Below are 26,311 nucleotides of genomic sequence, written 5' to 3' on the forward strand. Positions count from 1 at the left end.
TTGCTTTAGCCTGATTCATTTGGTCAGACACATTCCATTAAAGTAATCCATAGATTTTTCTAAGCCTAGCTGTAATGAGATCTGCTTGTGGTTGGTAAAACAGAACTCGTCCTTCCGGCTAATTCACGAGAAACAAGGACTGTGGAGACGATTTTCCTCATTTGGTTTGAATAACATTTTATTCTGTTTGTAAATGAAATCATAAATTAAAACTGCATTATGGAGTCAGTCAACAGCTTATGTGTGGCTGATGACATGTATGGCTAGTTTTGATCATGTTTAATCATGTCCTTACAATTAAAAGTTGACTTCATTTTGACAAAGCGTCAGTGTAAAGCTGCTAATAAGGTAAATATGCCTCTGGGCTGTGGAGACCACCAGCTTTAGTTTGATCTCATATTTGCTCAACTTTAAACTCTCTTTCGATTTGCGCAGCGGTGATTCTCTCAGAGAGTCATAGAAAAGTCCAACGTGGGTCTCCGGCAGAATTCCCATCTGGGGATTTTTGCTTCACCAGACACGAGTCTGACCACAACGTTTCTGGCTCTGGGAGGCGACTTGTTTAATTTGGCTTCCAGGGACGGGTTGGTAATTAGTCTTTGAAGATGCAGATCCTGACCACCTATGCTGGCCCCTTTACATGTGGTCACACTCTGAAAAGATTCATTTGGGTTGGTGATGACAACTTACTTTTATTGGTTCAGTTCACTTAGAAATCACTTTTTCATCTGAAATGAACTTTTTTACTATCATTCTAAGTAAAACTATTAAGTTGACTGCAGCTTTGTTGTCCTACGTCTACACAGACCCCAGTAGCAACCACAATGTGACCACCTTATCTTTTAAAGGGAGAGTATTATGTGTTTTCCATCCACAAAGTGCCATTTTATATTACAATCATGCTACCTTCAGTTGTAATAAAAATGCTACATATGTCAAATATGACTTAAAAGAAATTTTACTTCATACTTTAACGCCTTGAAATTGGGTCTCTGTCTCTTTAAAAACCCCTGCTCTTTCTCAAACTCCGCCTTAAGGAAGTCATCACAACATGTCTCCTCTATTAACCCTTTAATAACATTTTTACCAGCGTTTCACTGAGAAGTAGCTCCTATAATGAGCTCAGAGGATCTGCAGTTCCACCAGGTGTTTGCTAATTGCTGCTGGCTAGTCTGAAGGAGCTGAATGGAGGAGTCATGCGAGAGGGCTGCTGTGGGAGGCAGAAGCACAGAAACTGCAGCTCTGAGGAGATGCTAGGTTCACCCAGGTGTTTTGCACAGATCAGTGGTTGCCATGGAGATAAAAGAATTTCTCAAACATGGATCAAAGAATCAAAGCAAAACTCCAGGTATGTTTTTGATGAGGGAATAACATTAGAATATGATGTAAAGATTTTTTGAAAAAAGTCAATTTTACACAACACTCTTTGTGGTGTGAATTTTATAGTTTCTTAAGAGTTAAAAAACTCTAAACTTATCTGACCTTGAGAACAGTTGTAACAATTTCTGGTCTACACATTAAAAAGTCAAAATGAAGAAACACAAAAGACTCAAGTTGGACTCAAGTTTTTATTCACAGATTTGCTCCTTCTGAAGAAACTCCCAGAATTTCTCTTTGGTCCTTGGAGCTCTGTTGTCATAGCAACAGGGCTTGCTGTAATGGACTACCATGGGCTACGCTGCCTTTGCGCGTTAGCCGTCCAAAAGTACTTACGCAACATCATGCTAAAAAGCAGCATATGTTAACAACTGCAGCTTTTCTCACTTATTGTGAGATAAACTGGAGCTGCCAATTAACTTGTACAGTATTTAAAGGCATAGTTCAACATTTTGGGAATCCCCTTTGTTTCCTGGTTGTTTGTGAAAAGAAAATATGTCCATAAATGTTATACAAACTTCAATGAATATTTGATCCATCCAAAGATATACTTGGTTTAATCTCAAATGAGAGATATAATCTCAATTAAAATGTTATCCTACAAACTAAAATATACCTTTTACTAGCAAAGCAGGTGTTTGACATTTTAGGCTTTTTGTCCGGATGGATGGATGGATGGATGGATGGATGGATGGATGGATGGATGGACCAGAGTTTTCTGCAGACATTCATGATGATTAGAAGACAAAGTGAAGCTCTGGTGATCAGAAATAGTTCCCATTAAGCCATTATTAAATTCATTTTCTATTATTTGAAGGAGTATATCTTCAAAAGATATACTTTTATTTTGTTAGTTATCCACTAATGTGTTTAATTATGTAGCAAAACATATCGCCCTGACTGTGCTGTTTTAGACTTCCCCCTAAACATGTACGCAATCAATCATCCCAAATAATTTAAGCTATGATACAAATATCCACAGAGAGAGAAAAAACCCATAAATCTACAACAAAACATGACTAACAGTATATAAAACAAAGATTAACAAAAGAATATATAAAACTTTCTAAAGTTTTGAAAGTGTATAAAATGATGACTTTGTGGTAAAACTGATGTAGGTGCAGCTTAATTCTCTGTTCTGATGCAGGAGCTGAGATTTCCACAGCATGAGAAGCTAAAAGGTTGCTGGAGCGACCGAGAGAGGATTTCATGAGTTTGCAGACGACGGCCTTCAGAGGTCTGTTAGAGCTGGAGGAGCGCTGGGGGTGGGACGCCCCACCACACTCTTCCTGATTGTTGGTTTTTATTCCCTTCTTTTGTTCCACTGAAGCTTCAGGTGATCTAAAAGCTGCAAAAATCCCAGAGAACCTGGGAAAAGGATGGAAAGGACGGCTGTCACTTTGAAGGAATATTGGGGGCGTTGTAGGTGGACAACAAAATGAGGAGTACATCTTTGCCAAAACATTTGGCTCAGAAATTCCCTAGAAAAAAAAACTGAGTTTGAAAATTTGCTAGAAAATTCAAAATTTTGAGATTAAAGCTCAGAAATCTTTCAGATTTTTTTATTTTTTTTATTTCTGAGTTTGAAAAAAATCTAACTTTGCTAGAAAAGACTCAAAATTTGAAATTCAAATTCAGATAGCTTTTTAGAAGAAATGGGAAATTTCTGAGTTTGGAAAGTGGAAAATTTGCTTGAAAAACCTGAAATTATGAATTTTATTTATTTATTTTTTAGAAAAAATTAAAATGTAAAATTTTGGAAATTTTCTGATTTTTAAAAGTAAGTCATTTTTCACTGTGGAAATTCAGGTATTTCCTTGTTTTTTCCCCCCAGAACATTATTGAGATTATACCCAAAATTTAGAGGTTCTTGGTGGAGTACATGTTAATAAACTCCTTTCTTCTATCTGCAGTGGCCCTATTGTGAGGTTCTACATCAGTGTTTAGGAGAGGAGAGTTTAAGAAGTGAGCGCTCACCTTTACTGGACTGATCAGTTCCAGTTCTCCTGTCCACTGTGGAGGAAGGACAGAAACAAAGTCAAACCAGGTGAAGCACATAAGAAATCCTCAGCTTTGACTATTTTCACTTTTCCAAATGTTGGAAAAGTGAACTCCCTTCTCTAGTTAGTACCCAAAACCATGCATTAAATTCAATTTCTTTAGAGCTTTGAAAGAGTGATAAGCTCTTTAATATGTTCTCTAATCAGAATAAACAAACATTTCCTCACTTCTGCAATTCTTTATTCAGTTCAATATAAACGCTTCTTGACTTTTGCTCTTTTCTGTATGACGAAAATATATAATCATTGGGGAATAAAGATAAATTTGCTCCTTTGTTTTGTCTGTGATGAAGAATTAATCCTTAGACTGATTTAGAGTTCGGAGACTGATCGGTTTCAGACTCATTCTGTGATTTATTCCAATTAAAAGTTTCTGCAGAGTTTTGTAAAACAACAAAGAGAAGCACATAAAGCATTTGCTTTGACTCATGGTGGCCAAAAAAGAAAAAATAAATGTGGGAAACTTATCAAAGTGGTCCATGTGAGAAGTGAAAGAAACATTGAGTATTATCATTACAAAACAGCTAATTTACAACTTTGCTCAGTAAAAGTTGAGACTCATGACTAATTTCTACGACAGAATCAGACGGAGACTTTGTTTCCCTTCCACTTTTACGTAAAATTTTAAGAAAAAAAAAAGATCAAGAGGGCAAGAAGAAGAAATATGGTGAAGATGATGATGAAAGATGGATCTGGGCAGCAGGACGAAGCTGAACCGAGGAGGACGGTTTGATGGGCGGTCAGTGGAGTTAGTGATGGTCAGACGAAGGGTTTTCGCCGGTCATAAATACCTCTAACAGGGAAGTCACATCCTGCAGGTCACCATTCACTTGGTGGAGCCGAGGCCCGAGGGAACCAAGTCAGTGTGTCATTATAGGGAGCGCTAAACACACACACACACACGGGGAAGTCTTTATAAATAAATAAAAAAAACTTATTTTATTGAACTCTTTCTGATTTGCAGATGGAATTCCCTCCACCGCAAGCAGACAAGCGAAGTTTGATGCACAGCACTGCTCATACCTTTCCACTGACATCACACACCTGTTCGCCACCATTACCTGTTTCATCAACACCTCCCCTCCATCAACACGTGATGAAGGGGAGGTGAGGAGAGAGGGAACACCTTCCTGAAGCTAAAGAAAGTGAGCTGATCCTGAGGGAAAACGGTCGGAAAAGTATGAAAGGTCCAAAATATCCAAACGGTGAGGATGAAAGGCAAAAGGCATTGAAAAGCTGAGCGACATTAAAGAGTGACAAGCCACGGATAAGAGTATCTGGAGGAAACACCAGGATTGAACAAGAGGAGAATCGGCAGTCCAAGAAGAAGAAGAAAAAGAAAAAGAACAACGGAGGGAGACAGAAAATATGGCGGGTTAGTTTGGATTTGAGCTCAGCCAGAAAACACCCAGAATCTCTGAAAGCAGGAATGAAAATATTTTTCCTCTACGGGTGAAGGCGCAAAAACCGAAAATCTTTTCTTGGACTCACTCTTCGAAGACGTCCTCTGTGTCCATCCGTCTGTAGTATTTGGCCAGTTTGACGGAAAAGACGATGCTGGGAATCAGCAGGATGCAGCAGGCTCCTAAACCCATCCAAAACGTGTTCTGGGAAACAAATCCACCAGTTAAATAAATGGAGAGACTGGATGGAATGACTGACAGAGCTTTAAATACAGAAAATACCTGTAAATGTTCTGAAGACGTTAAACTGAACTTGCTTAGATCATTTTGTGCCTCACTGTAAACGGCACTACAATGAGGCACACTAAGCTAGTGTCTTACTGGTTTACTGAAGCTAGTGTCCTACTAGCTTGTTGAAGCTAGTAGGACACTAGCTACAAAGCTAGCTTACAAAATAGCTACAAAGCAACATGTTTAGCGCATGTTTAAAACAAACTGTTAAAATTGAATTTAAAAAACGTCTGTTAGATTTGTGATACAGAAATTGCTTGGCAGTGCCATTGATCGTAACCCTGGTGATTTTGTTAAAAGGAATTTTTTTTAAAAATGTGCAATAAAACGTGAATTCATTCAATGTTTTTCTTCAATTATTTTTGTGTCATCAAAAATGATCACTGAGACCAAATGACAAATTTTTCCAGACTTACTAACTAAACCGCCTCAGGTTATCTATATGTGAGAAACTAAAATGCACGCAGACAAGAATAAGTGACAGAGGTAGATTGATAAACTCTTAAAGATGTGCCTGTGTATAAACAACAAACAAATGCATCATTCATAAACTGGAAAAATTGGATCCTTTTAGTATTTTATTCATGAATAAAACTTTTGATGATGCATAATGTTAAAGTTAATAAGTGCTGCAAACATAAAGCTAATACAGGCCAGAGTGAAAACAGAGGACAGTCTAGGCCCAGTGTGAGCTTCCTGTCCTGACACAGCCTGATCCCAAAACACACTCTGCTCTAAACGAGCCATTGATATCTCTACAGCTGGCAGCCTGACTTCCTGCGAACACACAGAAACACCCACAGTGAGCTCTTACCACCGAGTCAATGATGAAGCTGCAACCCACTATCTCCATGCTGTCCACCATGTTGCTGATGGGTTTACACTGGGCTACCTCTGCAGATAGCTGCAGGGGACAAGGACACACAATACGAGCACAGTTTAGTCCCAGAGTGTTGGGAAGGGGAATGAGGGAGTACGGAGCTCTGTTGCTGCTGAAACCAACTTAGATCAACAGATGGAAGTCAATGGACTGGCTGTTATTTGCCAACACCAGAACATCTTGTTCAAGTGAACCAACTCCAGGAAGTCCATTAAGACTGGCACACTGTCTGTATAGTAAGGCCAGCTTAGTGTTAACAGTGGGCCTTTGTGCTGCTTTCCTGTCTTGACTCAATCAACTGAAAAGTGAAAATAAACCAGAGAAAAGAGTAGAAAAACACTCACAGAGTTTTTAACCCAGTCAGTGTACTGCTTGAAGTATCCCACCAGGCTGTGAACGAAGGCCTTCGTCTCCTGCAGAGAGGAGAGCGCATCGTGATCAGATGGAGGTTTCAGCTTTAGACAGCTATTATTTATTAGCAATCTACCATTAAAATTAGGTTTTAATAAGGTTACAAAAATTTTTTTTGGAAGTTTTCTATGTTTTTTCAACTGAATTAGAACTATTTTGCACCGCTGAGTCCAAAAATGACATCTATTTTTCTCAATCAGGTCAGGTTTTTATTCTAATGTCATTCAGAGAAATCTGATCTCCTGAATACATTTATGACATTTTTGTGACATTATCATTTCATATCTGTTAATATTTCTGATCCAAAAAAGGTTTTAGGAGAAAAAAAAAGTTTTCTAACTGAGTGTATTAATTAAATGTTACAAACTTGGATTTCTGTAAATTGAATAATAAACACTGATAAGGGTAAATACATGTAAATTGAACATTTCATCTTCATTGTGTAAAATTTTCCGTCTCTTTTCTGTCCTGATGGAATCTCTCCTCCTGCTCATCACTCACTGATCCAGATTCTCAGGAAACCGATCCAGATGTGAGAACAAGTCATGCATTTTGATTCTCATGTTGCTCCATAGTTCAGAAAGTTGACTTGATTGAGCAAAACCAATGTGATTTTTAAAGAGTTTTAAGAGTTTTTGCTACTTTTCACCCTTTTTGTCAGTTAAAAGTTAGAAGTTGAGTCACTGCTCCTCACGCATACTAGAGAAAACCAAGAAAAGAAGCTGCTGCAGCTCTGTTTCTGTTCAATTTGTTTTGCCACATATGATGTAAAATCTAGAATATGTTTAATGCAGAAAAGAAAAGAAACGAGTTTGAGGGGAACTGATGAGCAATAAGCAATAAATCAATTGTAAAAATGATAAATTAAAATGAGCTCAATCATTTCATTTCTGATGAATATCTTTTGAAGAGCAATTTTGTTTACAGACACTAAATCATTTATTTTGTTTCCATTGCAGTAAGAAGTTTTTATGTCTGTTTTATATATTGTTTTTGGTTGTCATGTCTTATTTTGAATATTTGAAATATTTTCCAGTTCCAGTGTTTGGCCTTCTTTTCAAAGTTTATTGGTCTTTGAGAGGACAAACTTATCTTCAATTGTCCCAAAATAACAATATTAACATTATACTGTAATAATTACTGGTACAATTTATCGTCCAGCAAAATAAGTTATTGTGACAGGCCCACATAAACTGTGTGTGTGTATGGATAAAGCGTGTAAAGTTTGCTGCATGTCGCTGAGTAAAGAAAGAGTAGGTTGCTAAACAAGTTATAAAAGATAAGAATATTCACAGCTCGTAAATTATACATAAAAACAAAAAACAGGAAAAAATGGAGCGTAAAGTATATAAAAATTAAATAGAAGAAATGGCACAAATGAAAAGTCAGGGCGTACGCCTCGATAAGCTTGGCTAGGCAGGTTTCTGTTTCCAAAGTTTTGCTTGGGTTTGTACCTGTTTCACCACATGCGAGGCATTTTGAGCGATGAGATATTCTGCTGCATCAATGGCACTCAGGATGTTTGTGACTTTCATCTGAGACACAGAGAAGAATCGGTTCATATGGACAAAATCAGCTGATTTCCAGCTGAAAATGGTTTTATTTGGACAGTTTTACTCACAGGCAGGTCGTTGGACATCTTCTGCAGCAGCTTGATGCCCTGGCTCAGGGTGCTCTGCACAACAAGACACAAAAACAAACAGTTTGGTATAGGTCTTGATACTGAAAAATTATTATTGTGTATTTTACATTACATTTAGAATTCCTAATTGCACTTTCTGAATATTTTGAAAGAATGTTTGTTGCAGTTGACTTTTTCCATGTTTGACTAAGGTAGTCAATCTGTTGTTTTTGTCAGTTTCAATTTCTTCATCATTTATTTTATGTTGGCTGTTCTACATTTTTTTTAAACTGACTGAACAAATTAAAGTTGTTTTTACATGTTTGACCAGGCTTGTGAAGCTGTTGGTGTATTTAAGTGTGCTGTTCCGATGCAGAGTTATCAAATAAATTAGTAATTATGTATATTTATGTGTGCTTTTTAAAATAGGAAACATTTTATGGCAATTCAGCACCATTTTTCTGTACTGAATTGGTATCGGCCGATACTGAACCTCCGATATCGGTATCGGTATCGGATGCGATAAAAGTGGATCAGTGCATCCCTGGTGCAATATATAACTTAATCAGGCATGGACACTGCATACAAATAGAGGGGCAACAACACGATTATAAACATGTTGCTACGGTCACAGAAACACATGAGCCACGATGTTACAGCAAGCACAGACAGAAAGCACCATGCAGCAGCTTACCCGCGCTCGGACATATTTCTGTTACCACGGGAACAGAGAGGGAGGGAAGGAGAAGTTAGAAGAAACTTAAAGGGGTTTGCAATGTAAAGTGACTGCAATGTGTTGGACGTACTTGTGGATAATAAATCAGTAACAATATATATTGTGATCAATATAAATACATCTGACAGAATATTCAATATTTAGAATATTCACTGAACTCCGAGCCAGAAAAGCACAGCATTGTGGAGGATGGAGGCAGAGAAAAGGCTTTAGCTGCTCAACCTCTCACTGCGAGCTATGCAAGGCTGGTGGCATCAACTAACTCAATCCCTCTTTGGTTACCTAGCAACAACCTTACCATGGCTTGCTCCATGGGCACCACCTGCTCCTTGTGGATGCTTCTGATGCTGCTGGCGTGTCCCTTCAGAGCGTTCTCCAAAGCTCCACGGGGCTTTAAAAACACCATCGAACAAATCATTTAGGGTCATTCAAAAATGAATTGAGTAATTGTTTCTCCCTTCATGTTTCTACGGATCTACAGAGATTAGTCTGTTGTATAATGAAAGGCATGTTGTTGCTGATGTAAGGGTTACCAGCTGTGAAGTTAAGACTCACCAGCTGGTCGGCTTGATCCTCCAGATCAGAGCAGAAAGACAGCAGATCCACAATAGTGACTCCCTTATTCACCTGAAAACAGTTTCATCCTTTCATTAATGACTTCAACAAAAATCCAAATCTTTGTGATCATCAAGAGGAACAAATGAGTCTTTATTTGGCTAACTGTTACTGCCCAAGTGGTTAGAGTTTGGCATCAATTATCTTTCCTATTTAAATAAAAAAGATAATTGATGATACTTTATAAAATAATTTTTATTTAGCTCAATCTAAATAAAGCTACACTATGTGGCTTTCATAAAAAGTATGCTTTTTTTTTTTTTTACATATTTGGTAAAACTGTCACTATGTCATCATGTAATATGAGACACATAATCTGAGAAAATATCAACCTCCTCCACCTCCTCCCTGTGATGGTATTGCCTGAAGAAATTCACTGCTCCTGACCAAAAACAGCCAATCAGAGCCAGCTCCGCGCTGTCATAACATTTTGACAGTCTCAGCAAATAAATATTTACATATTTTTTTATTTTTTTCCACAAAAGCTACATACTGCAGCTTTAAGATACTAACTGAGGCATGCAGAGTTTGAGCTCTCATTGTTTAAGTTTGGTCATTCCCAGGATATTCACTTACAGATTGCCAGCTAGTCTCATTTATTTTTGCAGGACTCAAACTCAAATTTTGAGGGACATTTTGGCCTTACAACCCTTCCTGGATTCATGGTCAGCAACAGTTGCCTCTCTAAGGGTATTGTTTAACATCATTTGCAAACTACCACAGCTGTTGTTTTCAATAGGGGGTGGTCAAATACATTTAGTATTAACAGCGCTAAGCTTCTGTTTTACCCTTCTAACTTTATCAATTAGTAGCAAAGATGCAATTAAATTTAGCCATAAATATGTTGACAGTTATAAAAATGCTGATTTTCACCTGACAGTGAGACAGAAGGAAAGAAAGACTAAGTTAACTAGACAGTATTTCTAATATAGTTTTTAACACATAGCTCACCTCAGCCAGGTAAGCCGGATAGTCGATTTCTCCAACTCCTGAGTTCGCGAAGTTCATGAGGTTGTCTCTGCCGGCCTGGTCCAGCAGCATGATGTCCCTCAGGTCCACCTGGACTCCTTCCAACACTTTGGCCAGATCTCTGTTGTACTGTTGTGAAGCAGACACAGATCATTGCGACCACAGCCACTCTGCCCCGTCACAGATCCACAAACTGTGAAACGCCGACACTCACCACAGTCCTGTTTAGGAACGAGTTGATGTTGAAGATGTTCTCCAGCTGCAGAGCGTGATACAGGCCATTGTTCTCATAGCACTCCCTGGTGGACAAACTTGTCATTACACACGGGATCTCAGTTTCCATTTTTCAGACTTTCATAGGAGAATTTGAAGATTTCTTGATATTCGTGAGATATTAAAACAATGTGCAACATCAGATTACAGCATCACTTGTTTTATCTGCTAAATAGCACTCATACATCAAACCTACACATTTATGTTTTACATTAAAAAAAATCCAGGACTTGAAAGAAAATCAGAGTAGTTATTGAGAAGGAATGTATAATTTTAGGGCCATTTTAGATAGAAAAAAGAGAAAAGGACCAGTACACTTTGCTAAAAAAAAAAAACTCAGTAATTTTAACATTAACCTCAGACATTTCTAGAAAACACAGGGATATTTCTGAGTTTCAGAAGTAAAAAATTGAGAGAAAACCCCCCAGAAATGTTCTAAAGTTTAAAAAGTAAAAAAAACTTTTGACTTCTAAAAATGTTCTGAGTCTGAAAAGTTGTAAATTTACTTGGAAAAACCTCCAATTTTTCCAAATCGCTTCTAGAAAATTTCTGAGATGAATCTCAACAATTTCTGAGTGTTTTCTTGCGAAAGTTTGAGCTTTGGAGCTCAGATATGTCCTTGTTTCTTCAAGATTGCATTCAAATGATAGAAAAGAGTGTTTTCAGCACCTGTACATGCTGCCCAGAGTCAAGTCAATGTTTGGATTCTGGAAGAGCATCCCAGGAAGAAAATTACGTTTTTCAGGATGAACCAGGAATGGTGTATCGATAATCTGCACAAACACAAATGTGAACCAACAAAACACCAATTTAGTCCACTATTCTAATCAGATATAAGAAAACAGATATGGAAGAAACTCAGGGTTCCTGAAGGGAGATTTCTGTCTTCGGTACCTTGAACAGCTGTCGGTTGGCCAGAGGTTCACAAATCAGCTTCTCCACGTTGCCTCCAACAACAAACAGAGTGGTAACGAGACCCATCAGCACCCAGGCAAAGATAAAGGAGAATCCCACACCTCTGAATGAAAGAAGATCAAAAATAACCTCTAAAACACACTTTTATTAATTATCAAATTTGTCTGTAATTTGGTTGGTAAAAAAAAAAAGAAAAGAAGGTCAGAAAAAGCAACTGTAATTGTGAACATTTTGGAGGTAATATTACATTTTTGAAAAATATGTTTATCCATTAAACAACTGTCAACCTTTTAAAAAATCTACAAATTATGTTTTGGGGTTTTTTTTGTTTTTTTTTTTACAGTTTTTGTCATTTATTGACAACAACAAAAAATACCAGCATTTTTTGACCATCGATGGGTAAGCCTGGGTCGTTTTGACTGTTACAGCTGAAGACGGTGGCCTAAAAACTGAGTTTGGAGCAGATTTAAAGGGGCAGTATTATATGTTTTTCAGGCACCTGATGCCATTTTTTGTAGCATGATCAATTAACACCAGATGTTATTAAGTGCTATGTATGTCAAATATGAATTAAAAGAAATTTGACTTTCTGATTTAAAACCTTGAAATTGGGTCTCTGTCTCTTTAAGAAACTCCTGTTCTTTCTGAAACGCTGCCTTCAGGAAGTCATCTCAACATCTCTCCTCTATTATTCCTTTAACAATGTTTTTACCAGCATTTCACTGAGACGTAGCTCCTATAATGAGCTCAGCAGATGTACAGTTCCAACAGGTGTTTGCTAATTGCTGCTGGCTAGTCTGAAGGAGCTTGGAAGCTTGGAAACTCCAGCTCTGAGGAGCAGCTTCCTCTCAAAGGTGTCTAGGTCCACCCAGGCGTTTTGCACAGCTGAATGGTTGCCATGGAGATTAAAGCATTTCTCAAACATGCATGAAATAGTCACGGCAACACTCCTGCTATGTTTCTGAACACGATGTAAAGCTCAAAAAATTGATTTTACATAATACCGCTCTCTTAAAGGTAAATTGTCACGGTCGCTTCAAAGCTCATATTGATATAAATCTGTTGGTGTGTTGCTATGACAACATACGCCATCAGCAGGTTTCCGCCGGTGTTGGACAGGCAGCCACGTGTGGTCGGACTGGCCTGCTTGTCGTAGCCGCAGGTGCCGCAGAGCAGGCCCAGCATGTTGAAGGCCAGAATCAAGACGACGGTGCAGAGAACGGCCACACAGGCGATCCACCTGCAGCACAGAAACACGTTTAACACGCTTTACTTCCTAAACCAAGAACCCAGAATATCATCTAAGTCTCAATTGAAAGTTTTTCACAAAAACCCCCAGGAAAAACTCAGATGTTTATTATAAAGAAATGGTTGATGGGTTATTGCTGTCACTGAGCAAATCGAAGCTAGTCTCAGCTGATCAGAATAAAAAAAGACAATCCATTTCAACATGTCATGAGATCAAGTTTCACCAACCGGTAGAAATCCATCTGGTCCACCTGGGGGTAAAAAGACTCGATGAACTTGTGTCTGTCGTTGAGAAAAATGGTGAAATTGGCGAGAGAGGATTCCACTGGGAACATCTTGGAGAAACTGGTGATCTCATTTCCAATCTTATCCAGCATGCTTTTCACTCCTGCAGCAACACACATCGACACAGAGAACCACTTCAAATGAAACACATTTACTGTTCCTCAGGAAGATAAGCTTACACTTCACATCGTCCTTAATACATAATAGTGGCAGCATCATGCATTTGGAGATGCTTTTTGCCACCAGGGTCAGGGAATCTGATCTAAATGCAAGGCAAGAAGCGTTTATTTAAGAGAGCTGAATGCAAATGCATGCCACACTGTAAAACAAAGTGGCAACCCATTTTTCTTCCACCTCACAGTTATGTAAATAACTGTGTTTTGGTCAATCACATAAAATCACAATAAAACCAGATGAAAGTTGTGATTATAGCGTGACAAACTGTGAAGGTAAAGGTGTGTGATTACTTTAGCATAAAATTCAGCATAAGTTAGACCAGCTGTATCTGCGTTAGGGTAGAAGAATGATGTCCAGATGATCTGATAATTGTTGTGTTTAGTGTATGATCTATAAATTTAGGTTCCAGTTTTTTGAAAATGGAGGCATGTGTATTATGTAATACATACCATAAAATCAATACGTATTTACATATAATCAATGTTGACATTTGTTGGCTTATCTTAGTAGCTCTTCATTTCACCCTGAATTGATTCTCTTTATTGTCACACTGAGAATGTAAAGTCTAGCCAACTTTGAAAAGTTTTCTGAATATGCATAATTAATCTTAACAGCATCAGAAAGAGAAGCATCCGTTAGAACATGACTTACGAGGCAGAGCTGTGGTTCGTCATTTAAAGGCATGCATATGAACGAAGACAGAAACATTTAGTTAAAGTTCATTTGGATCTCATTGAACCACAATCCTCCACTCTCAAACACACAGGATGTGTGTTTACCTGTGACGATGTTCCTGGTCTGTTCTTTCACCATCGCTGGGGTGTCATTAAAGGAGATGTAACCCTGCAGGCGTTTAAAAAAAAGAACAAGAAACAAAAATGGAAAAATAGCATCAGGTCATATACTGAACTGCAGGCCACTGATGGCTCAGAAACAAACAGTTACCTTTTGGACAATGTTGCTGAGATCTATTTTCAGTACAGTGTTTATGTTGGTCAAGGCTTCGTTAACATTTGGAAGCTGAAAGGGAGAACAGAGAAAAAAGACATGCGAGTTAACAGGAGAAATAAAGAACATTTTTATTCATCATTTAGCGTCTTGAAATTGGGCCTCTGTCTCTTTAAAAACTCCTGCTCTTTCTGAAACTCCATCTTCAGGAAGTCATCACAGCATGGCTCCTCTATTAACCCTTTAACAAAGTTTTTACCAGAGTTTCACTGAGAAGTAGCTCCTATAATGAGCTCGGCAGATGAACAGTTCCACCAGGTGTTTGCTAATTGCAGCTGGCTAGTCTGAGGAGCTGAGTGGGGGAGTGACGTAGGAGGGCTGCTCTGTGAGGCAGAAGCTCTGAAACTGCAGCTGCAAGGAAGAGCTGGAAGTTGAAGACAGGACTATGTCCACCCAGGTGTTTTGCACAGCTGAATGGTTGCCATGGAGATTCAATGCAACACTCCAGGTATGTTTTTCATGAGGGAACAACATTATAACATGAGGCAAAGCTCAATAAAGTCAATTTTACACAGTACTGCCCCTTTAATGGACCAGCTCAGCACATATTTCTCATGAAAAAAATACACTTTTCCAGGTTTAAGTGAATTTTTACTGTATAAATACAAAAGTCCACTGTAAACTTGTGGCATATTGAAAATATGCAAAAATCAGACTTGATCCATGGATGTGATTCCTACATCAGACCAGTGTGAAACTCCTCTAGTATAAAAGTATTTCTCCTGACCTTGGAGAAGTCGGCGTTGGTTCCGAGCTGAGGCAGGGTGGAGCGGATCGTGTTGCAGGTGGGGGACACGGCGCCGTTGGTGCAGGCCGGGTCCGACAGGGTGTTGGACAGAGAGGAGCGCTCCCCAGCCAGGCTGGCCTGGAGCTTTCCCATTCCCTCCTGAAGGATCTCCAGCGCGGAGCTGACGTTCTCCAGAGCTTCTTTGGTTTCCCGCATGGCTACAAGAAAACAACAGAGAGGCAGAACCAAGTCAGAAACTACATTTAGTTATTAAACTACACTCAGCACACTGACCACAAAATCCACAACCAAGATATAAAATATATACAGGTTAATCTACAGAAATCAGAATATTATTTATCTTATTAATACAGTTCAAATTATGAAATTCATATCATCACCTTCCAAAAATAAATTCTTTCTTCTTTTTTTTTTTTTTTTTGCCAAAAGCTTTTTTTGGCTTAGGTCATTAATTTATGAAGGTGATGATATGTAAAATTAATTACAAACAATTAATTATTATGAATTATTTCTAGTAATTCTGATGTTTATAGTTTATATCTAACAAACCCAAAATCTAGTTTTTAATAAATTTACAATGACTTTAGTAAAAAAAAAACAAAAAAAAAAACATGCAGCTAGTCACTGACAACTTGCTCTATTAAAGAAGCGTCACAGGAAAATTTAGTGGAAGAAAAAACTTTGATGAAAGGCTGTTGAAACACAACCTTCATAATCTAGGCAAAAGGAGCCTCTACCAAGTACAATCCTTTTTACTCATCTCATTTAGTAAAGTTTTATTTTTAGAATATTTTGTAATTAATCAATATGACACATATTCACCTTCCTAAAATAATGGCCCAAGTCATTTTTTGCCAAAAGATGATTTAGGCAAAAAAAACCCAAAAAACAACTTATTTTCGGAGATGACAATGTGGCTTTGTTTTATAAATTGCATTACTGGAAACAAAGTTTTAACGATTTTTTTCTTTTTTTTTAGATGCACCTGCAAAACAAACATGAAGACTGCACTGAGGGCTGTTTCTAACACTCCCACAAACACAACACAAACACGGCACCACTGGACCCAGATCTGCCTCCTTTACCTTTAATAGCACTCTCAACTTTTGCTTCAGGTTAAAAGAAATGAAAAAGGGGAACCATAGAAACAGGGAAGCACAAACAACAATGTGAGGATTTGATTGAAGGTGATTAATCGTGTTAATAATCAATATCGTCCGATGAAAGTGGGTCACCTGCTGCCATTCGGAGGGCGACGTCCAGCGCAGGAACCACCTCTTTTTCCAGATGGCTGTGGATTCTGGCTCCCAGCAGAGGTCCGATGTCTGGCATCACACACACAAACACACGCCCACACACACACACACGCCCGCACACCCACACGCACACACACACACGTACACCCCCACACATCAGGTTTATGACAACATAAATATTAAAGCCAGAGATATTACAAAAAAACAATAATGTTAATAATCTTACTGTCGAGGTCTGACAGGACTTTGTTCTTGGCAGTGGTGTACTGGGCTGTCAGGTAGTCGATTTGCTGTGGGAGGAAACACACTAACATGAAATATTATTGTCTTACATGAAACTCTCTGTCGGGGTGTGTGTGTGTGTGTGAGCGAGAGAGAGAAAGAGAGAGAGAGAGAGAGAGAGAGGGTACCGCTGGGGTATTGTTAGCGAATGTCTTCAGGTCCCTCATGTTGGTGTTTATGAGTCTTCGGGTGCTTTTGATCTGAGTGCTGATGTTATGGTTGGCTGCATAGGCGACAAGAACTCCCAGACTGAAACACACAGATAGAGACAGAGTCAGACATGCAGCAGCCACAATGAACCAGCAGGAGGCAGCATCGCTGCAAAATGCCAACTCCAACTGAAATCCTGCAGCATCAAGCAAACCAATTATCTTTGAAATTACAGAACGTTCATTTCTTGCAAACAAAAAAACTCTTTAATTTCCAGTGTTCATTTTTGTGCTGTTAATCTCCAACATTGTTGTTGCAGCTGTGCAGTTTTTTGTTTGGTGTTTTTTCACTTATTTGCAATTTTGAATTTCCTGGGTGGAATCTGTTAGACTGGTCTGAATTTATTAGTCTTAATTCTTCGGGCTGAAATCGACTCCTGATATTTTCATGATATACATGAAAACAAAACACAAAGTTGATGTTGCTTAGGTCCTTCTCTGCTTCAATTTTGTCTTTTTTTTATTTTAGATCAAAACTAAACCACTTGCAATTTAAATGATTTTCTTGATTGTTCTTTATCGAAAAGCACATTAACTTCAGAACGTTAACTTCATCCAAGACTTGCAAATGCACAAAGCAGGATTTCAAGGTGATTTTTATGAAACCTTTTCCAAAGTCAGATTTTTCAGTTTCTCTGTCACTTTTTATACGGCATAAACAACCAAAATATTAGAATATTGCATCCATCTCTGGATGTTTTGTCTGTCTGTCCTTCAAAAGCTAACAAAATAATCTACATGTGCAATTTTAAACCAACTCTAGAAAAGTAAACATTTTTCCATAATCCTTATTGTTTCTCCCACATGGTTCCAGAGCTAGAAAATGTTTAGTCGAACTTTACTTTATTTCTATAATACTGAATGAATAGTATTGAGTGGTGAGATGGAGGAAGGCCAAAAAATAACTGAGAAAAAAGTTCATGAGAGAACAAATGCCCTCTCAGGCTTTCTGTATGAACATGAGCAGGTTTGTGATATGAAAGGCCCCATTCAGATGGAGACACAAGGACCTCTGCAGTCAGTCAGTCAGTCATATCAGTAACACATAGCGATCCTGCAGACCCTGTTCCTGTGTACAGGTCAGGTGAACAAATGTCACATTTACAGTTACATGTTGGAGCTCTGCTCTGCATCACTAGCTGTGTTTCCATCACAAATCTTTGTCTATATTCTGCTAATGGTGGGAACCCCCCCCCCCCACACACACACACACAATTTTGCTATTAAATAAGAAATGAAGGTAAAATCACATGTGAATAAACAAGTTCATGCGGAAAGTCTTTAAAAATCATGGCAGCGATGGATGCAAACAGTTACGTGATACATATTCATAATTTAGCCATGGTGCTAGCGCTCATCATCTATCAGCCAATCAGAGGAGACGTTGGCGTCTTGTTCAGGCGTTGGGGCAACTAACCCGACTGCAAGGAAGCAGCTAAATATGCAGCGTTTTGGGGAAATTATGACTTTACAGGAGAGTTATGGATTCAACACGTTGGACTTTTTAAGAACTGTGATGCTGTGAGAGCTCTGGTGGAGCCGGCTGCAGTTTGTCCGAAAAAAACAAAAACAAACCATCATTCTACTACTACTTCCTGTCGTCTTCTTCATTGTTTTCAGCAGTGGTAACATTGGGCTGTTGATCATGTGACTTTTATGATGTGAAAAAAAAAATTGTCATTGCAGTTCTGCAAAAAAAATCTATTTCAATACGGCTGAAAATCCACATCATCGTAGCGCAAAACTGTGAGGTTTTTCGAAATTGACGTGTTTCCATTAAGCAAATTTGTTTTCAAAATGTCAACTTGCGCAGTTCTATGGTTCATGGAACTCAGGTTGCGAGGATTGTTTAATGTAGGCAGATTTACATATGAGTCATATTCCTTCCATGTGTTGATGATGAATTTAACTGAATTCCAGTGATGTTCAGTACCTAAGAGATGCTTTGTATCCATCCCCTGACTTATGCTTTTAAACAACCTCTCCCCTAATATTTTCTATTGGTTGGAGTGTTCTTTAGTCTTCACAGTGTAATGCTGCCAGGAATACTAATACTTATGCTAAAATCATTGGAGACACTAACTTTAAAGCAGGTGAATATTTACGCTATCACTTAATTTATTTTAAATATTGTCAGTTTTGTAGAAATCAGTTTCACTTTGACAGTTTAGGAAGATTTTTGTTGTTATTCTTTTTCATCAAAAAAGCAAAATTTTGTTCCTTACGACTATTTGTAAAAGCAATAAAAAGGGGCATGAAAAATGGTCAGATGTTTCTGGCGGAAAATGTATTAGAGGCTGCGAAAAACTTGAATGCAGATTTTATTTTCAGCAGGATACTGACTTTGAACAGGTTGAACCAGTTAGAAGCTACAATAAAATGGTTTACATAAAAACATATCCATGTGCTAGAATTCCCCAGCAAAGGCTCAGTTAAGAAACACTAGAGTTCACAGACACAACCTGTATGATTTGACTGAGTTTGAGCTTTTCTTCAATGAAAAATTTGCAAATGTTTCATCAGAACTGGAAGAGACACATGGCTAAAACTAAACTGAAGTTATTATCTTTGGATGCAAAGAGGAACAATCGAGAGTCAGCACACAGCTTCTGTTATTACAGCTAAAAACTGACAATCTGGTCTGAAATCTGGGTGTAGTGATGGACTCTGACCTGAACCTTCAGAGTCACATAAAGACAGTCACAAAGTCAGCCTTCTATCACCTGAAGAACATTTGCAGGACTAAAGGCCTAATGTTCCAGCTTGATGTGTACCTGTTTGATGATTTTGATGATGGCATTTGATAAAATGCAATGTTTATTGCTTGTTTCATAATTTGTTACTGTGCTACGTTTTTATGGTGTAAAGCACTTTGAACTGCCTTGTTGCTTAAATGTACGATGCAAACAGACTTAACTGAAAGTCTAGCCATTGTAACAGCAGAGGAAGGTTGTTCTATGATTTCTTTGCTAAAGAAACTGAACACAAATGTACATCTACACTTTTATGTGTTGTTTAAAAAACTTTAAAAACCATGAATCATTTCTCCACCACTGTATGCACTGCTTTGTGTTGGTCCGTCACAGTAAATCCCAACAAAAGAAACTGAAGTTGGTGGTCTTAATGTGACAAGACTGTTCCACGCTTAAAAGCTCTTCCTCTTAACTAAACCTCATGAAGAGGCGAACTAACCGCCTGGCGACAGCCGAAGAGAGGAGGAGCACTCACATGATGAAGATGGTGGTGGCGATGAGTGAGGCGGTGAAGAATCCTCGGTGACAGTCCGCGTTCTTCCTCTGCCTCTGATGCATCTCACCGCCGCAGTTGTCGCAGCATCGACACATGCAGAAGCAGGTGGCGATGATGGGCGTGAGGACCACGAACACGATTCCAAAGACGCCACAGATCAGGAATCCAGACTCATAGTGGATCCACTGCAGAGGGACAAGATGGTTCAGTGCACGATCAGACTGAGGCTTAGGGTGAAATCTGAGGAGTAAAAGGGTTTACCTGTAGCAACAGGACAACGTTTTCTGGCTGGGAGAGCCACAGCATGGACAGAGGTTCAGGAGGAACAACAGAAACATAAAGCAGGATGAGAATCACAGCAAATATTGTTACTGAAGCAAATTCAGATGATGATCTTAAAGATAGTTTTTGTAGAAACTTTTGTAGTACCATGTTATCCCTGTTGTTTTTATTGCTGTTTCCTTGCAAAGTGAGGAAAATCTAGCCAGGCTTTCTGCAAATCTGCAAACGGCTTATTAGATTTTGTTTGTTAAAGCTCTGATTTGCAGAAGTTTCCAAGTTTTTCCTAGAACATTTTTGGTATTAATCTCAAAATTTCAGATTTTTTTTGTGTGTGCAAATTTTCAACTTTTGAAGATTAAGAAGTTCTTCTCTTTGACTAAAAATTGTCTTAAATGAATCACAAAATGTCTGTGTTTTTTGGTGGAAATTTGCCCTTCCTTTTTTTTCTTTCAGTGCCCCTTACATGTCACTGTAAAAACCTCATCCACAAAGCTTTAATGACTGGAGAAAAATGAAGTTCTAATTACAGTTTTAAACTCTTAAAACTCAACATACCTTTCTCCATTCTTCTACTTTAATTCCGCCCATATTTTGCTGAATGATGCTAACAATAAGATCTGAAAGAAAAAAAAACAACAAAAAAAACAATTTCTTGATGTAAGTGCTTTGAATGTGCAGATAATGTTATGAAAAGAATAAACACTGATTCAGAGAGAGTACAGCTAAAGGTTCGGGACAAGAAATGAAGCGGAAGTGGGGGGGGAAAAAATCCATTTATCTGCTCACAAACAGACAGGACAGATTACATGGAATCACTTTTTTTAATATCCGAGGACAGTATGGTGACGGTGTTTCCTCTTGCATCAAACAGCTGTGTGTTTACTGAGAGCCGCTTGAAGCGAGCCAGCAGGACTCCAGCTGGCTCCAGCTGTCCGAGTGTTTACTGTATATAGGTCAGCCGACACTAAGCCTTACCTGCTGAACGTTGACTCACCTGCTCTGTTACTCAGCAGGTAAACTGATTCCTTCACACATACACTCCTATTAGGACATCTGCTCACAGTACATCTGTCAGAAGGTTGAAAAAAGTGCCGGATGTTTATTGATGATCTGAAAAGATTCACTTTTTATGTTGATTTCCGTTTTTGTTTTTTTTAGAGGGGGTATTATTGTTTCCAGACACATGGTCCCATTTCATAGCAAAATCAAGTAACTGTTACATTGAGCAGAAAAAAAATTTAATAAAATTGACATTGTAATTTAACGCCTTGAAACTGGATCTTTGTCTCTTTAAAAACTCCTGCTCTTTCTGAAACTCGGCCTTCAGGAAGTCATCAGATCACTCCTCTATTAACCTTTTAAACAGGTTTTTACCAGCGTTTCACTGAGTAGTAGCTCCTGTAATGAGCTCAGCAGACATGCAGTTCTACCACCAGGTGTTTGCTAACTGCTGCTGGCTAGTTTGAAGGAGCTGAGTAGGGTGTTTGAAGGGGGGGGACTGCTCTGAAACTTGGAAACTGCAGCTCAGAGGAGGAGCTTCAACCTCGAAGGCGGGGCTAGGTCCACCCAGGTGTTTTGAACAGCTGAATGGTTACCATGGGAGATTGCAGGGTTTCTCAAACATGCATAAAAGAATCAAAGACACACCACAGGTATGTTTTTCATGAGGAAATAACATAATAGCATCAAAAGTTGATTTTACATAATACTGTCCCTTTAATTCCTTTTTCAAAAGGTTACTCAGGTACAAGTTCAGGTACAAGTTTCCACCTCCATGTGCTTCTACAGTAATTTTAGTAAGCTGGGAAAGTTTCATCATTGTTCCATGTTTTATCTATTTGTCGATTATGACTCTCAATGGGGTCTGTTGGAGGACCAAAGCCTCAGAAATGAAGCTGTAACTCTGTCTAGACTCATCTGTCCTTCAGCTTCTTTCAATCAGGACTTTATGTGTTGCATTTTGAGGACTTGCTGCCTGCTTCATATTGTCAGTCAGGTTCTATTAAAGTGAAATCTACATGTCAGGCAGTAATCAGATCTGGGTATGAAAAGTGAAACTAAGTAAAGTTACGTTTATTTGTGTATCACATTTCAGTGATAATGCAATTCAAAGTGCTTTAGCACTTAGCATCTGACAGAACACAATGTTTATTGCTTTTTTTAAAATTGATGGCTATCAACAAAATGATCAATACACATCAAATACGTTGATCAATGTTCCAGTTGCTAATCAAAGGCAGCTCTGAACAGGTGGGTTTTTAGCCATGATTTAAGGGAGCTCACTGTTTCAGCTGTTTTGCAGGTTTCTGAAAGTTTGTTCCAGACTAAGCCAAGAAATGTGATTGGTCATAGATAACTTATGGTTTAAGGAGTTATTTTTTCATATGCCAGTTTGGGTATTTTTTTTCTTCCCTTAGTTGTTTAAATCACCCTCTGAAAACTGACTTTTGTTCACTAAGGTCGTCTATGATATTATTTATTTACATAAAACATTCAAGTCTCAAGAAATCAATTAAATGTTTTATGTTTACCCTTTCCTGATTCACCATTAGACAATGTCAAGTTTAATTGAATTATCAGATCTCTTAAATATATTTGTAAAAGTACAGTCCTGAACAGAAACACAGTAAATTATTTCGGCGACTAAATTATTTTACACCATAAAAAATAACACAGAAGGTGTAAACAAGCAGATGGAGGTCAGTTTATCATGTGAACGCTGACACAGCTGTCACACTAGACTCACCATCAGAGGACTGAAAAGTGACCCAGATTAATCCCCAGGATGCTTAGCAACAGCCTGTTCTTACCTGACTCAAACATTTACACTTTTCTTAGCTTACAAACAGATTCATCCATTATGATGGATGAGCTCAAAATCAGTCAAATCTTTGAAACTTCAACCATTAAGTCCCAAAAAAGTGAAAATGTGGGAAAAAAAAGAAGAAGAAAAACCTACAATGATTCTATTTATAGACATCTGATTTTAGCCTTTCGGTATTTTGTTCTCTCCAGATGTTCATCGCAGATCTGGTTTTAAAAATTCTGCCTAATAATTTTATTGACTTGTAAAACTGTTACTGCTAAAATCTGGGGAAATGTTGCACCTTTGAAAAGTACCAGAGCTGCATCAATCAAACGGCAGCAGATCCAGATCTGACAATCATGTCTTAACTGGTGCTGATCTGTGATTGAGTTTTTTTTTTTCCTTTTCTCCAAACTCATCAAAGTTGAGAATTCCCAGCATTTCAAGGCTGTAAACACACCAGCCAAACTCTTGCACCTTGTTTATGCTCAGAAAACAACAGATGAAGTTTAGGAATCAATAATAATAAAAGATTTCAAGTGAATATAACTTAATTTTTGTTTGTACAAAACAAGTGGAGTGAACCTTTGGATGAAAAATGCTTGATTACTTAATCTATTTACGTGGAGTCCATGCAAAAAAAGGTTCAGTATTGGATTGGCCAACAGGGTATCCCACAATGCATTGTTTCATCACCAACAGCGACTAATTAAACCACTTTTTATTTGTCACAAAAATTAAAAGATGTTTAAGGTGGAAAGGCAGACTCCAAAACTTCATAAAGATTTGTGTGTCATTTAAGTAATTACAATATACTCAGCTTTGTTAAGTAACGCTAACTAAAATTGCAGATATTACTCAGGTAAATTAACCTAAAAATTATGAAGCAACAAGTTTGCATATATTCTTAGTTAAGGGAACTAATTATGTTTTACAGTAGTTAAGTTTTTTGTACTATTATGTCATTACAACTTATTCAAAATGATCAAGTAAGTCAAGTTGTGTAAACGTAAGCTGCATAGCGTACACATGCTAACATTTTAAAGTTTTTAATACCTGATATTTCTTTGGTCGACGAGTTTGCATAATTTTTTAAAAATAAACTCCACTTCTGGTGTTTTACAGTGTACAACCTCCATCAAAGAACCTCTAACCAGTATTGGCTGTGGCCAGGCTAATCAGGGTCTAAATAATGTTTTAGTGCCGCAGGTCAACTTCATAGAGGCTGTAAACTCTCCTCGATACATTTAATCTCATCCTAATAAGCCTTTCTTGTGAGTTTAAGGAAAAGCAACAGTGATTTTGGATATTTCTCGGACCATCTGGTTAATCCACTCAGCTCCATACACTCTTCAAAGTGAAAACAGATTTTTTTTTAGCTTTTCTTTGGTTGCTGTGTTGGGATGTGTTTGAAATCTGTGCCACTGCGGAGAACATGGCAGACGCCGCCGGGGGAAAACGCTGCGGCTTACTCTGCAGATATGAGCATGTGAACATATCTGAGTTGTGCCGGTGCCACCTGTTGTTGCTCAGCTGCTTAGCTAGCGTAAGCCACTGAGGGCAGTAAAGCTTAGACAGCTTATTTCAGTGACCCCTTATAAGAGGTAACTACTGTAACGGAGGGGAGAAGAAAGGAACAAACAACCACCAGAATCAGACCTGGAACGGAGCAGGAACCCGTGTGCCGACCGCAGAGCAACCGTTTTCTGCAGGTTTTCACACAAAATCTGGCCGCTACCCTTCTTTATGGCTGCCGTATTTCATCATTTGACAAATATCCAGCGTTATCTTGTAATTAAAAGCGCAGACAGCTTTGATATGTAAATCAGAACCTAAAACCTTCTTACGGCAAAGTGTAAAAATAGGCACAACACAATCCTCCACTCTGACCCGCTTGGAGAGATTACTGGGAGGTGTGGACGAAGCCTGATGCAACCTCAGCGTCCATATGTAAACTGCAGTAACATCACTCTGCTTCACGTAGCAACAAAAACTGGTTCTGAAAACACGCTTCAATGAATTAACAGCTAAACATCGTTCAAAGTCTATGGGTAAATTATCCAACTGGTTTTTCCTGTATTGTAGCTCCAGCAGAACGAAGTTAAAGACCAGTAGTAAGTTAAAGGTGCTTCGTGTAACTTTTATTTAAAAAACATTTTTATTGACATATTTGTTAAATTTAACATTATGTCATGGCATACTGATAAGTTATGTCATGAGGCTCCTCTGCCTCTTCCCAGGGCTCCCAGTAGCAACCAATCAGAGCCAGGAGGAGGGTCTTAGTGCTGCCAATCACTCTCATGCTCATCCCTTCCCACTTGTTCTCTGCCATACTGCAGCTGGTTCACCACTACATAGCCATGAATGCTAATGCTAGTTAGCATGGCCACTGATGAAAGCAAACAGTTTTCCTGGAACGGTAAGTTGTTTCTCCACTATTAGCACAAAAATGTCTGCATTCATCCATATTTTTCCTGACAGAAAATACCACTGGCTCAGTACTTATCTCGGGCTTTTTCTTTCATGCTGGATCGAGCATAAAGCATACTCCTGGTTTTCAATCATTACAGAAAGCATCCCTGGCCCAGTGGTTCTGTATTTAGCTGCCTCGGTTCTAAATGTTTACATTTGGAGACCAAATCTCCCATGTATATTATTTGTTCCCATTTTTCAAACAAACTACTTGCAGTCCTGTGTGTTTGTCCCTTCTGTGGACAGAGCCATTATCTTTTACTGCCATTAACTTGATCTGCCATTAACTAACACCTTTTTTATAATCAGAAAGTGCCCTTGGCTCGATGTTTCTTTTATTGGCTTAATGTTAGAGCTGTTGCTATCTTTAATTTTGTCCATTTTATTTGCTCTTCTTTCTAATAAAAGGTATTGCTGGCCCAGAGCTCTGGTGCTCTTGTTCTTTGATGGAGCGACTGCGGCCATTAACCCTGAATATTTTTGTTTTCTCTTTTCTATAAAAAGTACAGATGAACTAGTCCTGCTGTTTTTCTTTTTCTCCTACACTCTGCATCCCCAGGCAGATGGCTGCTCATCCTGAGGCAGGTATTTCTGGATGGTTTTCATGATAATGGTTCTAATGTCCTTCCACTGGCTCCATGTAGCTCAGAGAACAGACTTTAAAACACTGCTGTTAGTTTATGAATCACTGAACGGTTTAGCACCACAATACGTTAAAGAGTTGCTGCTGTATCAACC

General features: G+C 38.4%; 1 protein-coding gene across 5 annotated transcripts in view; it reads right to left on the minus strand.

Moving 5' to 3' along the window:
- Positions 1-1,549: 1,549 nt before the first annotated feature.
- Positions 1,550-26,311, minus strand: part of prom1b (prominin 1 b) — a 32,323-nt gene continuing 7,561 nt past the window's right edge. The window contains exons 2-28 of one of the 5 annotated variants that reach the window (XR_003595366.1): positions 20,851-20,912; positions 20,275-20,301; positions 19,993-20,198; positions 16,684-16,804; positions 16,500-16,563; positions 16,253-16,342; positions 14,997-15,214; positions 14,207-14,281; positions 14,041-14,104; positions 13,913-13,921; positions 13,028-13,187; positions 12,639-12,791; positions 11,531-11,654; positions 11,306-11,409; positions 10,578-10,662; positions 10,346-10,492; positions 9,335-9,406; positions 9,078-9,170; positions 8,738-8,755; positions 8,044-8,097; positions 7,877-7,957; positions 6,356-6,424; positions 5,946-6,035; positions 4,929-5,044; positions 4,229-4,320; positions 3,355-3,390; positions 1,550-2,745 (exon numbers count right to left, since the gene is read on the minus strand). Coding sequence is in view for 1 of the 5 variants with exons in the window: in XM_028016388.1 (XP_027872189.1) it covers positions 3,369-3,390; positions 4,929-5,044; positions 5,946-6,035; positions 6,356-6,424; positions 7,877-7,957; positions 8,044-8,097; positions 8,738-8,755; positions 9,078-9,170; positions 9,335-9,406; positions 10,346-10,492; positions 10,578-10,662; positions 11,306-11,409; positions 11,531-11,654; positions 12,639-12,791; positions 13,028-13,187; positions 13,913-13,921; positions 14,041-14,104; positions 14,207-14,281; positions 14,997-15,214; positions 16,253-16,342; positions 16,500-16,563; positions 16,684-16,804; positions 19,993-20,198; positions 20,275-20,301; positions 20,851-20,912 (2,324 nt within the window). In the remaining 4 variants the exon portion in view is untranslated. The remainder of the gene's footprint in view (positions 2,746-3,354; positions 3,391-4,228; positions 4,321-4,928; positions 5,045-5,945; positions 6,036-6,355; positions 6,425-7,876; positions 7,958-8,043; positions 8,098-8,737; positions 8,756-9,077; positions 9,171-9,334; positions 9,407-10,345; positions 10,493-10,577; positions 10,663-11,305; positions 11,410-11,530; positions 11,655-12,638; positions 12,792-13,027; positions 13,188-13,912; positions 13,922-14,040; positions 14,105-14,206; positions 14,282-14,996; positions 15,215-16,252; positions 16,343-16,499; positions 16,564-16,683; positions 16,805-19,992; positions 20,199-20,274; positions 20,302-20,850; positions 20,913-26,311) is intronic. The other 4 variants (XR_003595367.1, XR_003595368.1, XM_028016388.1 and 1 more) reach the window with 4 other exon arrangements.

Source organism: Xiphophorus couchianus, chromosome 5, assembly GCF_001444195.1.
Source record: "Xiphophorus couchianus chromosome 5, X_couchianus-1.0, whole genome shotgun sequence".
Taxonomy (NCBI): Eukaryota; Metazoa; Chordata; class Actinopteri; order Cyprinodontiformes; family Poeciliidae; genus Xiphophorus; species Xiphophorus couchianus.